Source organism: Linderina pennispora (assembly GCF_002104995.1).
Source record: "Linderina pennispora strain ATCC 12442 chromosome Unknown DL89scaffold_11, whole genome shotgun sequence".
Taxonomy (NCBI): domain Eukaryota; kingdom Fungi; phylum Kickxellomycota; class Kickxellomycetes; order Kickxellales; family Kickxellaceae; genus Linderina; species Linderina pennispora.
Genome location: NW_024468259.1, coordinates 451,356 through 465,282, shown reverse-complemented (window position 1 = coordinate 465,282; position 13,927 = coordinate 451,356). Strand labels below are relative to the sequence as shown.

At 57.1% G+C, this 13,927-nt stretch overlaps 7 protein-coding genes across 7 annotated transcripts; 4 read left to right on the top strand and 3 right to left on the bottom strand.

Annotated features, from left to right (window-relative positions):
- Positions 1-345: 345 nt before the first annotated feature.
- DL89DRAFT_259172 (uncharacterized protein) lies at positions 346-4,222 on the top strand (the record flags this gene model as incomplete). The annotated part of the gene is made up of 5 exons (XM_040885667.1): positions 346-2,490; positions 2,564-2,789; positions 2,854-3,537; positions 3,587-3,941; positions 3,988-4,222. The coding sequence occupies 5 exons, from the start codon at positions 346-348 to the stop codon at positions 4,220-4,222; spliced, it is 3,645 nt and encodes a 1,214-aa protein (XP_040741786.1).
- Positions 4,223-4,402: 180 nt separating this feature from the next.
- On the bottom strand, positions 4,403-6,189 carry DL89DRAFT_38813 (uncharacterized protein). The gene has a single exon (XM_040891606.1). It carries the CDS (start codon positions 5,841-5,843, stop codon positions 4,842-4,844), a length of 1,002 nt encoding a protein of 333 aa, XP_040741785.1. The 5' UTR covers positions 5,844-6,189; the 3' UTR covers positions 4,403-4,841.
- DL89DRAFT_38830 (nitrilase-like protein 1-like protein) lies at positions 5,988-7,517 on the top strand. Its single transcript, XM_040891607.1, has 2 exons — positions 5,988-6,138; positions 6,311-7,517. Exons 1-2 carry the CDS (start codon positions 6,132-6,134, stop codon positions 7,204-7,206), a joined length of 903 nt encoding a protein of 300 aa, XP_040741784.1. The 5' UTR covers positions 5,988-6,131; the 3' UTR covers positions 7,207-7,517.
- A 420-nt stretch (positions 7,518-7,937) lies between these two features.
- On the top strand, positions 7,938-8,265 carry DL89DRAFT_269107 (uncharacterized protein; the record flags this gene model as incomplete). The annotated part of the gene is made up of 2 exons (XM_040888161.1): positions 7,938-8,093; positions 8,122-8,265. Coding segments are annotated over 2 exons (270 nt in total), but the record flags the coding sequence as incomplete, so codon positions are not given.
- Positions 8,266-8,533: 268 nt separating this feature from the next.
- Positions 8,534-9,094, bottom strand: DL89DRAFT_38841 (uncharacterized protein). Its single transcript, XM_040891608.1, has one exon. The coding sequence runs from the start codon at positions 8,901-8,903 to the stop codon at positions 8,616-8,618; it is 288 nt and encodes a 95-aa protein (XP_040741782.1). The 5' UTR covers positions 8,904-9,094; the 3' UTR covers positions 8,534-8,615.
- Positions 9,095-9,103: 9 nt separating this feature from the next.
- Positions 9,104-11,320, bottom strand: DL89DRAFT_269106 (uncharacterized protein; the record flags this gene model as incomplete). Its single annotated transcript, XM_040888160.1, has 12 exons — positions 9,104-9,154; positions 9,183-9,215; positions 9,241-9,576; positions 9,636-9,689; positions 9,797-9,963; positions 9,984-10,114; positions 10,155-10,259; positions 10,294-10,355; positions 10,385-10,414; positions 10,455-10,720; positions 10,868-10,960; positions 11,179-11,320. Coding segments are annotated over 12 exons (1,470 nt in total), but the record flags the coding sequence as incomplete, so codon positions are not given.
- Positions 11,321-12,420: 1,100 nt separating this feature from the next.
- On the top strand, positions 12,421-13,918 carry DL89DRAFT_275499 (dopa decarboxylase protein; the record flags this gene model as incomplete). The annotated part of the gene is made up of 2 exons (XM_040889313.1): positions 12,421-12,734; positions 12,763-13,918. 2 exons carry the CDS (start codon positions 12,421-12,423, stop codon positions 13,916-13,918), a joined length of 1,470 nt encoding a protein of 489 aa, XP_040741780.1.
- Positions 13,919-13,927: the final 9 nt, after the last annotated feature.

Below are 13,927 nucleotides of genomic sequence, written 5' to 3'. Positions count from 1 at the left end.
GGAGCCTGCTAGTGCAGAGGGTGTGGGCTGAATGGCGAGAGGTCTGCTAAGAGCCATTGCGAAACTAATCTCAATTTCGCCAAAAAATACAGTTCCAAGCGTTCGCGCTTTCCACTCCATTTATTGCTGAGTATACGTTCTTCGTCTCTTTTCATGCTGCGTAGCTTTAGCGGATCCTTGTTTCGTTGATATACACAAGGTTTTCTGTGGTATTTCATACACGCGTTTCTCGGCTGGCGTCTTTATTCACGCGAGCCCAGCAGCCAGCACACACCCTTCGCTCGTTTCATCTTACGGATACAGCAGGCGGGTGTCTAGGGATCAGAACAACACAGCTATCGCGCCATGAGCACATCGGTTCCGTTGGCCGATAACAGCGCGGACATAGTCAACATGGTGATGAACAATATTCCAGGCCAAACCGCACTCAACGCCAATAGCACAGGAGTCACTCCAGGCAGTCAGCAGAACGATGGAGCACTTGGTCAACAACAGCAGCCGGCGCTTACTGAGCAGCAGCTTCAGCAGCTCCAACAGTTCCAGCAGCTACAGCTGATGCAACAACAACTGGTTGCTCAGTCGCAGGCACCTGGCGTGTCTCAGCTACAGCTCCAGAATATTGCGCAGGTGCGACAGGCCATCCACAATCAGCAAATGGCTATCCTGGCTCAGCATCAACAACAACAGAATCAGCAGTCAGTGCAGCTTGCACAAGGTGTCTCTGGACTGCAGTCGGTAGCTGCTCCTGCAACAAATGTTACGTCTACTCAGGCCCCTAGTACGTCGAAAGCAGCAGTAACAGCAGCGGCAGTGCCAACAACCTCTGCTGCAGCAACCACACCAGCAACACCTACCACGCCGACACAGTCTGCGACAAACGGCGTTGCTCGGACCCAGGTTCCGCGAACAGGCACGCCAACGGGTATGGATAGCAACCAGATAGCAGCACTGGAAGCAATTGCTGCCAGAATTGGTATTCCAGCCAACATTCGGGCGACACTGCCGCCAGCACAGCTGCAGGCATTAATACAAAACTACCACGCACAGCAGCAATTGCAGCAACAATACCAGCTACAGCAGCAGCAGCAGCTACAGATGCGGTTACGACAGGCATCGGAGACACCAAATGCAGCTGGAGGACAAACGCCGATCTCGGCAAATGCGAAGAGCGCAGAGATGACACGGTCGGCCTCGGTGCGGTCGTCAAAGAGCGTAGCGCGAGATCGGTCAAAGAGCCAGTCGCCTGGGCCGCAGCAGCTGCTCGGGATGCCACGGCCATTCTCGCCAACGGCATCGTTCTTGTCACAGGCATCGCCGCCGCCGCCGCCTTTTGGCGGAGTGTCGTCAGGTATTCAGTCGCCACGCACCCTGAGCAGCGGTGGTGTGATGCAGCGGAAGGGCTCGGTGGCCTCTGCGTTCGCCGATGATCCCCGGGCAACACCAACGCCGAGCGAGGTCAGCATCCGCGGTGGAACGCCGCATACTGCTTACTCGCCGGAGGAAGTGGCAAAGGCCATAAAGTCGTCGGAGGAGTTTGTGAAGAAGCTGCCCGAGTTTAACAGCGAGACGTTCATGGAGTTCTTGCTAAAGTTCTACAAAGAGAACGACATCACGGGCAACTTTAGCAAGAAGCCGGTGTTCGACGAGAAGCACATCGATCTGTACCGGTTTTTCTGCGAGGTGATCCGTAGTGGCGGGCTGGAGCAGGTGCACACAAAGCGGATCTGGCGCCAGGTGGCCAAGGACTCGGGGTTGCCAGACATTCCGACACTGCCCCCGCTGCTCAGCCGCTGGTACAAGAGCTGGTTGCAGCCGCTGGAGCAGCTGCGGGTGTTCCCACCAGGCCATCCAAAACACACGGGAATACATGCCAACTTTTCGCTGAAGAAGCGGAAAAAGGACTCGCTCAACAGTCCCGGTGGCACGCCTGGGCCTGGCGGCATTGAGCGGTCGTTCTCGGTCAGCGCCGATTCGCAGAAGCGCATGAAGATGTACAGTCCGTTGACTAATGGTGCTGTGTCGGCTAACGCGAGCCCAGCACACCACACACCACCACCACCCCCGCCACAGATGATGTCCGGTATGGGGATGTCCATGGGCATTCCTCCGCAAATGAACGTGGCTGCCAGTCTGTCGTCGCTGCCCACACTCCCGACCAATGGACTGGCATCGACGCCGACGCGACCAGCGTCGCAGGTTGCAGTGTCCGGCACCAGCAATGTCCAGTCACCAGTGACTCCTAAACCTGCTGCTGTGTCAATTGCGAACAATGCGACTGCTGCTGGACCAGTGCCCAATGGTCCAGCCCCACCACCGGCAGCTGGTCAACAGCAGTCTGTAGTTCAGCCACAGCCACAGCAACAGCCACAGCAACAGCCACAGACACAGCCGCAGCCACAGACACAGCCACAACAGCCAGGCCCCGGCACAGTCCAAGGTGCAGGTTCTCACGGTCCCCCCTCCGCCCCCTGGACCAAAGCCGCTGAACTGGTTCCCACTGGAACGGACTGTTGACACGTGTGGCGGCGTTGATCTGCAGTCGGCGTTGATGTGTCGGCCCCAGTTGCGGCTTCCGAATCTTGGAGACTATGGATCAATCGATATTCGCGCACTGACTTTGAGCATCGAGTCAGGGATTGCCATGGAGGTCACCAATGCGCTAAACACATTGGTCCAGGCGACAGCGCATCCTGACACAGTGCTGCCGTTGAGGCAGTGTGACGAGCTGGCCGAGGCGTTGTTTGACATTCTTCAGGGCATCAAACTGCCATCCGAGACTAAGCAGTCGAGTGGGGAATCGGAAGTGCAGCAGCAGCAGACAAAAACGACCAGCCAAGGGTACATATTCGACAGACACACGGCTGTTCAACGACTCCTATGAAGGCGCGGTAGATGAGGGCGGTATGGTTGGAGATGACATTCAGGACGAGACATCGCTGCGCGGCTTGCTACTGGGCGGCGATGACTTGTGGTCGTTCACATCGAACCGCGCGCTGACAGTGATTTATGCTTTGCGCAACCTGTCGTTCTTGCACGTCAACCAGCAGTATTATGCCGACAGCGCCGAGTTTGCCAGCATGTTTGTTAGCTTGGTACAAAAGTGCCGGCGAGCAGTCGACGGAGTGCGGCAGCAGTTTTCAGACAGCGATGGCAGCGAGCGGCTGACGAGTCTTGTTGTCTGGCGTGCGGTCGAGTTCCGCAAGTCGCTGCTGCTGATCTTGTCAAACATTGCCCACATGGTTAATCTGAAGGCCAAGGGCGAAGAGTTTTTGCAAGCGACGATGGAGCTGCTAGCGTACTTTGCCGATGAGCAGCAGACCACGGATGTGATTGAGGGCTGGCTGCGGGATTGTGCGCCGGTAGTGATGGGCGACCCACTGGCTGGCATTGCGCATGTCAAGGCTTTGGACGGCCACATGTACTATTTGCTGGCGCTGGAATCGGCGGCGCGGCTGACAACCATCGACGTGAACCGACTGGTATTGGCGGGCAAGGTGGACTCGGACCATTATATGGCGCTGGCGATGGCGTGTGCAGGTATTTTGTCTGGGCACCAGACGATCGCTTGTTGCATATCCTGGCTCAGTGCAGAACTTTGGCGAGAAGCGGTTGATGTGGCTGCAGTATGCGCTGGTGGTGCTAAGCAATCTGGTGACAATTGCAACGCCGCAGCCTTTGGTCGCATCGCGCAAGTACACGCGGTTCTGGATCACAGAGAACGGCAAGACCAACCCGAGTCTGGGCAGCAATGCCAGTACCAACGGCGTTCATCAGCAGCAGCAACAGCAGCAGCAGCAGCGGGCGACGACCAAGCGGCCGATGCCATTCGTGCCTATGACATATGCGGCAATGGCGGTGCCAGCGGAAATGAAGCGGTTCCGGCACGAGCTGGCGACCAACACGAACCTGGTGCGTGCGCTGCTGGAGATTGTGCTGGTGTGGTGGGCGCGTATTGGGCTGCAGTGCTCGCGTGGACCGACTCCGCAGGTGCCCGACTCGCCATTCAACTGAGCTGGCGGAGCGTGCCATGCATGTCCTTCAGATGCTGCACCCCGAGCACGATGCGTTGTTTGCTGCGCGCTGGCGAGAGTGGGTGGTTGGGCGCACCACTAACACGTACATTTCGCCGATGCTGTCCGAGGTGCTGTATGAGCTGGTGGGGCTGATCCCTGTGCAGTCTGCTGGGCAGTTGCAGAGCGGCGGGCAAGCGAGTATTTGCTAAACAAAAATGAGATAGATTTACCATAAAAAGTTCAACCGTTGTTTACTGGAGGGATGCTATTTCGGACCACCCGCGCCCGTAGCCTCTTTGGCTGTGCCATCACCATTGTACGCAAGATACATATGGCCATCCGCTTGTGCCTTGGATGGCTGCTGATTCGCATGTGACCACGGACGATCAGCAAATGAGCGACTAATTCGCTGGGGAGGCTGAAAAATTTACAGCGCAGACGGCGTTTTCCCAACGCGCGCGCATTTTCCTTTTACCTGGAGGCGAGCTGGCAGACGCGACCGGTTCAGCTCTTCTTCTCCAGCAACACGAAAAATTTAAGCATTTTTAGTTTTTTTGTCGGGCAAGCCGAACCTCGAACCTCCACTAAAACATAAAGAGCCGACAGCAGAGTGCCCCAGTCTTCCTTTCTGCAAGCTCTCGTTTTTCCTCTGTATTTAACCGCATTCACTCACCCTAATCAAGGCGTCCCCCCTCCCATTTGCCTGGCGGCTCACCTCAGCAAATTCGACAACTCTTTCAGGTACAAAAGCGCGATAAACATTTTGCAGTCATGCCGGGACCCGAAGAGGACAGCCAGCTGCTGGCACACGAAGAAGCGGCTCCTGGGCTAGTTCACAGCAAAGAGGCCTGCGCCAGCCGACGTGGCAGCAGGCGAAGAGGAGGCAGCGGTTGAAGGCACAGGCGAGCTGTCGGAGATTAGCGCACACGAACCGGTGTACTCGGGCAACGACACGTCCGAGGCGGAGCTGAAACTGACAGAGATGGCGACGCAGATGGCCGACGCCGTCAAGGATGCCGACACGGGCGAGACATACGAGATGGTTGAGCACGGCAACGGCGGAGAGCTGGAAGAGGCGCAGTACGAGCATGAGTACGAGCAGTACGACATAGGCGAGGTGGAGATGACGGCTGGCGAGCACGGTGAGGCAGCCCAGGGCGAATATGCCGAAGCTGGGTCGATTCTGGCGACGCAGGAGAATGGCGGGCAGATGCTCGACGAGGGGCACCAGGGCGAGTACGCGTATGAGGGCGAGATCATCGACAAGCAGGCAGAGGGCGAAATCATGCATGACGGGCAGCAAATGTACGAGACTGAGCAGCCCGTGTACGATGAGGGCGCTGGCGAATATTCGATGGCCGATCCGAGCTCATCGCTGGCAGCGCTGTCGCAGGTGATCACGTCGACGGCCGGCCTGGATGCAGCAATGCAACGCCGGTGCCGCAGGACGATGGGCAGAAGGAGCCGCAGGACGACCGGTACTCGATCGGCGCTGAGTTGGCCGCGCAGCAGCTGCACAGCGCGTCGCACTCGCACTCGCCAGCGCCTGCGGGAACGCCGATCGAGTACAAGACCGGGCGGCTGATGGACGCCCAGAGCGTGACGCCGTCCAAGCGCCCGCTGATGGCCATGCACCAGGCCGCGTCGGCGTCGCGCAACAGCCGGCTCAAGAGCAAGGTCTGGCACTGGTACGATATTATGGATGACGGATTCCGCCAGTGCCGCTTCTGCTCGCAAAAGTACGGCCCGCTGACCGCAACCACCATCTTGAACCGCCACTACCAGAACCGCCACGACCAGAGCGCTCCTGCCGACTCCACTGCATCGCATCGCGCGTCCGTCGATCGCATCACAGCGCGCATCTGCTAAGCCAGTCCAGCCAGCCGGCCAACAGCGTACAGTACGACCAGAGAGCCATCGCTGCTGCTGCTGCTGTGGCCGCTGCTGCTGCTGCCAATGGCAGCTCAACGCCCGGTCAGGATGGCCAGGCTACAGGTCATTTGTTCCATGGCCAGGGAACGTTGGCAGTAGGCCAACGGGTCGTCGACCGACGAGCTCCTGCGGTCTGTATCCGAGGTGGTGCACAACGGGGGCCAGTACGAGGAGAACCAGATTCTGATGCAAGGTAAGTTACCCCCTTAGGGGCCAGGCGTGACTCGGCGATATCCACAATTCCAATCACATCCGCCATGCGTATATTACCCACAAATGTACATCCCTGCGGCTTATCTCGGCAAACTTGCAGCTTTCCATTTTTTGCTAACCTTATCTCTCTGTGCCCTGTGTTTTTTTCTTAGAAAGCTTTTCGTCCATGATCGGCTCGCCACTTTCCCGCATCAACCTGCCCGGAGCACGGCGTACACTAGCGGCTGTTGCACAGTTCTGCGGACATCTCGACATGCAAAAGAACCTGCAGACGTGCGTAGCGCTGATCGGCAGCGCAGCACAGCGCGGGGCCAAGATGGTGTTCCTTCCTGAGGCCAGCGACTTTATTCCCGAGCGGCGCGACCAATCGGCGCAGCAGGCACAGCCGCTGGACGGGCCGTTCATGAAGGAGATCCAGCAGGCGGCCAAGGACAACAGCATCTGGGTGTCGATCGGCGTGCATGAACAGCACACAATCAGCGGCCACCCGTTCAACACCAATGCCGTGGTGTCTGACGAGGGTGTACTGACGCAAGTGTACCGCAAACTGCATATGTTTGACGTGAACGTCAAGGACGGGCCGCGGATGTCGGAGAGCCAGACAACGACGCGCGGCGACCAGATCACCGACCCCGTGGACACGCCGGTGGGCAAGCTGGGGCTGGCCATCTGCTACGACATGCGGTTCCCGGAGCTGGCGCAGCAGCTGCGGCACCGCCAGGCGCAGGTACTGTGCTATCCGTCGGCCTTCACCGAGCCCACAGGCGCTGCGCACTGGGAGGTACTGCTGCGCGCGCGCGCAATCGAGACCCAGACGTATGTGATTGCGGCTGCCCATATCGGCAAGCACAACTCGAAGCGGTCGTCGTACGGCGACGCGATGATTGTGGATCCGTGGGGCTCGGTGGTGGCGCGGTGCCCGCGTAATTCGACTGAACCCGCCATTGCCGTGGGCGAGATCAACCTGGAGTTCCTGGACAAGTGCCGGAGCGACATCCCGGTCTTCACGCATAAGCGGCCTGACATTTTCCATGAATTCGCATCGTAATATTTTTTATCCTTGTCTCTAGCTCGCTTGAGAATCAATCCCGAACGGGTTTGCTGCTTCTTTGGGCTTCTGTGTCATTACTCATCTCTGGAATGGTGGATATTTGTACCGGTGGGAGTGGGTGTATGGAACTGCCGACGAAATGAAAACGGCGCTATGGTTTAGATGTAATATCCGGATGCTCTCGACATTCGGACCTTAGGCAAAGCCAAGAGAGAGTGATCGGAGAATTAGTAATTCCTGTGCCTGAAGTCGTACCAGACAGCGCCGGTGGTTTAATATTTGCCGTCGCACTGGCTGCTCATAGTGCCGTGGTCAGTAAACCCAAAGCAATGGCAAAATGTATCCCCCCGGGTCCTAGACCTCCAGGTAGCACAGAACCAACACCGCAATATACAGTGCTATACAGCCATATCTTCCTATTAGTCAGAAGATATTGCACGGGTTCTTCACAAACACCGAGCAGGTTGACATTCCGGCATCCATACTGCAATGGATGCAATGCTGGGTTCCCAGAAACAGGGAAGAGAAATAAGTCGATCCGCTGGGATCCAAGTATATAAAAGGGGTTTGCTCGCTAGGGCTTGGTCTCTCTTCCAATCCCGACTCACTATCAGCAACAGACACACCAGCATCTCTCTCCACTTACATCTGCAGCAATCCCCCACGGAAATTTACCAATGGACATTCACTAATATCGTCAAAGCCATTGCTAAGTCCGTTCTCGCAGCCCTGATCCGACCTGCACGAACATGTACAATGAACCAGCAGACCACCCGAACGCCGGCATTGGCGGATATGCCGGATACCACCGAGGATCACTCATCGGCGGCAACATCAATATCCAGCGGCGCTCGTCCATCGGCAAGACCCCAGTAATGGAGGATGTCCACTGTTGTTTCGGGCATCCACGAGCCGAAGCAGCACAGATCCAACATGGGTGGTCCTCTGTGCAATCCGTGCAGATCAAGCATAGGCCGGAACACGGGCATAATGTATTTTGACAACACTGTCATTCCCGTGTACTAGATCTCTCCCATGCGGAGTTTTTGTTCACTCAACTCTACCTGTTCTTTACAATAAACCTCTTTGGTACAGATCTCCTTTCCACCAGCAACGGCGTGTGTTCCAGACAGAGTTTCGTAGGGTAAATGGAAGAACAAGAGGTTCTGGAATTTGCTCGACAGCCCCTGCTGCGGGTGTAACCGAATCTGCACCACTTGGACTGGTAGCTCGCAAGTACATTTATGCAAAAATAGCCCTCGCCGCACAACCCCTTTACCTTGTTCACGCCACTTGCTTTTTCATTCTCTTGTGGCTGTCCTGTGCTGGCTATAAAGCGGCCAGCCTATCGCCTGCATTTCTGTATTTTCGCGTCAATTTCTCACATGTACTACACTGCTTTTTTGTCAGGCTCTACCATGGTTCACGGAAATCCTATCAAGATGCTCGAAAAGGACCTTCAGGACATCATCCACAAGCATCACCCCAAGAAGCCCGAGGAGCAGCACAACAGGTCCTCCCACGACGAGTGCTATCAGTTGAATAGTTCCAAATATATCGAGCCAGAGATCCACCCGAATGCTAGCATTGGTGGTGCCAGGAGACATTGAGAGGCCGTCGGGGATCGGCGGATGTGTGCATATAGAACGAACCTCAGATATCGGTAAAGACCGCGACGTTGGCGCGGTCCCCATGGTCTACGGCACTCACGAGCGCGTGCAAAATCAAACTAGCATAGGGCGGTCCGCTAAAGCACCCACACGCGTCCAGAATGGGCTGAGAGCACTGGGTCATCACACGCAGACAACACAGTAGTTCCGACCTTTAGGTGAATAAAAAAGCTGTAATAAAATCGGTTTGGCTCTAGTTGGGTGCGGTAGCGATCCAGTAGTACGAGTTGGATGCCTGAGTTGCCGTCATCATGGCTGGTGATGTGTGCGGTACGCTGGAAATGTGCGCTGCTTGTCATCTACAGCGCCGGCCAGCTCGATGATTTCACGCCAGGGCTCAGTTTCGGCATTCTCCGGCGACCTTCTGCAGATACTTGGGCCAGATATCGGCAACCCACGAGCGCTTCAGAAGCAGTGCAGTGGCCGGCGTATATGGCAGAAACTGGATGCCGTAGATGCAGGCGGGATCAGCACTGAAGAAGGTAGCAAAGTCGTACTTGCCCGCCCACAGAATGCCAACAATGGCTTTGTCATTTGAGTACGTATCCGGATATATGCTGCTGCCGATATCGCCGACATGCCAGTAGATGCGCGATGTGCGAGCCTCCAGCTGCAATATTGCCCGCACATACCATGCCAGCTGCGTGCGGCCCGTGGCCAGCGCATATAGATATGCGGCGTAGTACGCGTTGATAGGCTTCTGACGTCGACTCTTGGTTACGCGAATCGGCAAAGGCAAACAAGCCAGCAGCCCACGAAGTGTCCATCGAAGAAGTCGAAATTGCGCATAGCCGGAAAGTGGCCGTCAGCCTGAAGCGCGCGGGTTGCAGTAGTCGCGGGCAAACAAATCGAGGAGCTCGCGGTATTCCGTTGCCCATGCGGGCCGCAGCCTGGCCAGCACAGGCGGCGGCATAGACAAAGTAGCCATAGTGGAAGTGGTGGTCGTTGTACCGGCCCTGGCCGAAATCGGCATTGGAGTCGTGGAGGCCGTCGGTGCTGATCAGCCCATGCCACTCGGTGTCGAATACCAGCGGGTTGGCGTTGCGGCCCACGGAGCCATGGCTCCAGCCACGCAGTCGCCGTGCTGCAGTGCCAGATCGCGACTCGCCGGCTCGCCGATCTCGTCGGCTATCAGCGCAATGCGCGCGGCACGTGCTGCCGCCTTGCCGAAGAAATACGGGTCGCGCGGCAGATGCTCGATGGGTGGCAGAGCTTGGGCGTCAGTCTTGACCAGCCTGCACAAATGCTGCCGGATCGTGCTCGCTGGGCTTACACGGACCCGCAAATCCCAGCGGCTCAATCTGCTCGGTCCACTGCCACTGGGCACCGCGCACCGCACGCATCGGCCCCTTGGTCGACCAGTACTGGCCGACGCCGATCCTCCCAGTCGGCGTTGGTTAGCATCTGATGGTACGGGAAGGCGCAGAGCAATGGCTGATCGCCGCTGCGCGTCTGCCAGGAGACTGTGAAGGTCGCCTGAGTGCTCATCTGCGTCCACAGTGGACCGAGCCACCAACCGGGATTGCCTTGCGAGCCTCCAGCAGCGCTGGCACGGCGGTCCATCGGGTTGTTGACCAGGGCGATTCGCACGGCGCCGGTGACTGGCTGATCCGAGACGACTGCAGACATGCCGTCCTGGCGCAGTCCCACTGGGAGCTCACAGCAGACGAGCCACGTGCGGCCGTCATTCAGCGAGACCACTGCGCAGCCTTGTGGCACATTCTGCACATCAACGTTGGTGATTGCGTGGACAGTCGTCAAGTGCAGCATTGCCGGCGATGTGAACTCGGCCGTGACAAATGGCATGCCGCGGACTAGCGGCACGTGTGCTCCAGTGTATGCTATCGTGCACTGCCAGGGCGTCGAAATGCGTGACGCGGCGGCCCGGGCCCATGGCCAAGCGCCAGTCGTCGTGCCAGACCGAGGCAACGAAACTTGGGCTCAACCAGCGGCGTCGGCGCACATACAGTGATGGCGTCTGCCAGGACACTTTATCATATATGGCGATGTGACCACCGGCTGGTCGCCGGCCTCGACGATCAGGTTCTGCCACCACGCATTGGTCGGCACTGGCCCCGTGGCTAGGCGTGGGTCGAGTCAGCTCGGGCATTTGATCCGGTAGTTGTTGCGCACCATGCGGTCCCCTAGGAGCTTGCGTGGGTCTGTCGACGACCAGCCTGAGAGGATGCTCGCTATGGGGCACATGTGAAGGCAAGGTGCCATCTGGTTTTGGTGCCGGAGCATTGCTGGATCGGTGCTGATTGGCAAATACCGAGCGCGGCGGTTTTGGCGGCGGTACCGGTTTTGGACCCTTGTGGTCTTGGTGGCAGAGCTGGTGTAGCCATCTCGGGTGGTGGTGCTGAAACAGGTGGGGCATATTGCTGTGCATACGGTTGCTGTTGCTGGTATTCTGGATACTGAATCGGATACGGCTGCGGCATTGCTGTGGCATCTGCTGTTGCGGCATCTGCTGTTGCGGCATCTGCTGGTTGCGGGCTGCTGCTGCCAATACTGCTGGTATGAGTATTGTCCTGGGTACTGAGTCTCAGGTGGCCGCGGCATATTCTGTGGGGACCCCTGGCAAGGCCCTGGCTGCTGCTGGGCTATGCTGGTCGCTGGAGTACTTATTCACAAGGTTTCTGATACGGTCTGAGAGCGGCATGATAAAGTGACAGATCAAAATCTACATGGACAGCTGTGCGGAAAGGGAATCAGGGTTGCGTTTATTGTGTGGAACCGCCATTTCCTGCAATGTGTCTGGATCGCACATCCACTTGGAGCTATGGGCTGCTGGCTTTGAAAATCACCTACCGTTGCGTCTCATATAAACACGGTCATATGCTTTTCGGCTCGCTGTATATCCTGCTGCATATTTTACTTATGGATTGATAATAAGAGCAGCAGTACGGCACTATATGCGAGGGCTAGTTGCTCTCCCAGCAAACTGTGTGAGCCAACAACATTCACTCTTGCTTGGCAGCATTTGCCCTGCCGCCGTGCCAACTGTAGCAGAGAAGGCATCCTAGAATGCTGCCATTGCCATCTAGTTGCCTTTTCTTAGCACACTATATAAGGCCAAGCCCTAAATAGCCTAGATGAAAGACCAGCATCTATGTATATCTGAACCCCAGCCTAGATGTATGGCTGCACCCAGCCTAGATGTATGGCTGCACCCATCGTACATGGCCCCCAAATGTTTTGTGTGGTTAGCACCATATATTGCACATAGCTTCTGCCAAAGTCTTCATAGCTAGTTTGCTCAATGCACGCAAATGGGCCATTGCATGCACGCTGAGCCGCTCAAAATCATAGTTCAGCTACACACAAACAAGCCACTGGCATGAACGCGCTGCATGTTTCTGCAACAGGTACAATCACTCCCTGTGCGAAAGCGGCTGTGGGAATATGCCTGCAAAGCCAACGGAAATAGGGCTTGGATTCAGCCCCCTCCCCTGGGAGCCAAGACTCGCCTGCTCCTACCACCTTCTCTTCTCTTCAGCTACTTCACCATACCACAAAACACTCAGTTTCCCCAGAATGGATGTCAAGCGAGTTTAGAATCCGCGGCAAGCAAGTCATCGATGAGATAGCCGACTACTACGAGAACCTGGCCAGCATCAAGCCCATGGCTACGGTCGAGCCCGGCTACCTCTACAAGCTACTTTCACACGAAGTCCCCGAGACCGGCGAATCCCTTAACGCCATCCAGAAGGACATTAAGGAGAAGATCATGCCTGGCATGACGCACTGGCAGTCGCCCAATTTCTACGCCTGGTTCCCCTCCAACACGTCGTTCCCGGCGATGCTCGGCGACATGTACTGTGGCATGTTCAGCATTGTCGAGTTCAACTGGCTGTGCTCGCCTGCCGCAACCGAGCTGGAGACCTGTGGTCATGGATGCCCTGGGCAAGCTTATTGGTCTCCCTGAACGCTTTATGGCGATCCAGGAAGACGGGTTTGAGGGAGACGGCGGCGGTGTCATCCAGGGAGGAGCCAGCGAGGCCATGATGGTCGCCATGATTGCAGCGCGCGAAATGGCTACTGAGAAGCTGAAGGCGCAGGGAGTCGTGGAGGACGAGATCGTTGCACTGCGCAATTCGCTGATTGCATACTGCTCAGACCAGACGCACTCGGCTGCGCAGAAGGCCGCCAACCTGATCGGTTGCCAAATCAACGTCATCCAGACTGCCAGCGACTTCCGCCTAACCAAGGAGCTCCTCGCCGACGCCATCGCCAAGGACAAGCAGAAAGGGCTGATTCCGTTCTACGTGTGCGCAACCTTCGGTACAACCAACACGACCGCCATTGACGATCTGCCGGGAATCGCCGATGTGGCCGAGGCCGAAGGGCTCTGGAACCACATCGACGGTGCGTACGCCGGCGCCGCCCTCGCCTGCCCCGAATTCCAGCCGCTGGCCAAGGGCATTGAGCGCTGCGACTCGTTCAACTTCAATCCGCACAAGTGGATGCTGTGCAATCACAGCTGCTGCGCAATGTGGGTGGCCGACTCGACGCACCTGGTCAATGCCATGGCAATCCAGCGCGAGTACCTGCCAAAGGTCAAGAAGGACAAGGGGTTCGTCAAGGACTACCGCGACTGGCAGCTGCCGCTGGGCAGGCCGTTCCGCGCCATGAAGCTGTGGTTTGTTCTGCGCATGTTTGGGGCCGAGGGCATCCGCAAGCATATCAGAAAGGATGTTGACAATGCAAAGTGGCTGAGCGAGGAGCTGGTTAGCGATGGTCGCTTTGAGCTTGTCGTGCCTGTGGTGTTTGGTCTGGTCGTGTTCCGCCTGAAGCCGTCAGCACTGCCGACGCATCTGCAGGGCAGTGCCGAGGTAGAGAATGCCGCGAATGCGGCCATTGCTAACGAGATTAACACGGATGGCCGCGCTTTCCTGCTGGGAACTAAGCTGCATGGGCGCGATGCCATCAGGGTGGCCGTGGGATCTGCAGCATCGACCAGGGAGAACGTCTCGGAGCTGCTTGGCATCATCAAGGACAAGACGTCGGTGGTTCTGGCCAACCTTGAAAGCAACTAAAGGCTATTT

Bases quoted from the DNA above. Each gene is read 5' to 3' on its own strand.
- DL89DRAFT_38841 (XM_040891608.1), bottom strand. From the start codon at position 8,903: ATGGGGACCGCGCCAACGTCGCGGTCTTTACCGATATCTGAGGTTCGT.
- DL89DRAFT_38813 (XM_040891606.1), bottom strand. From the start codon at position 5,843: ATGCGATGCAGTGGAGTCGGCAGGAGCGCTCTGGTCGTGGCGGTTCTG.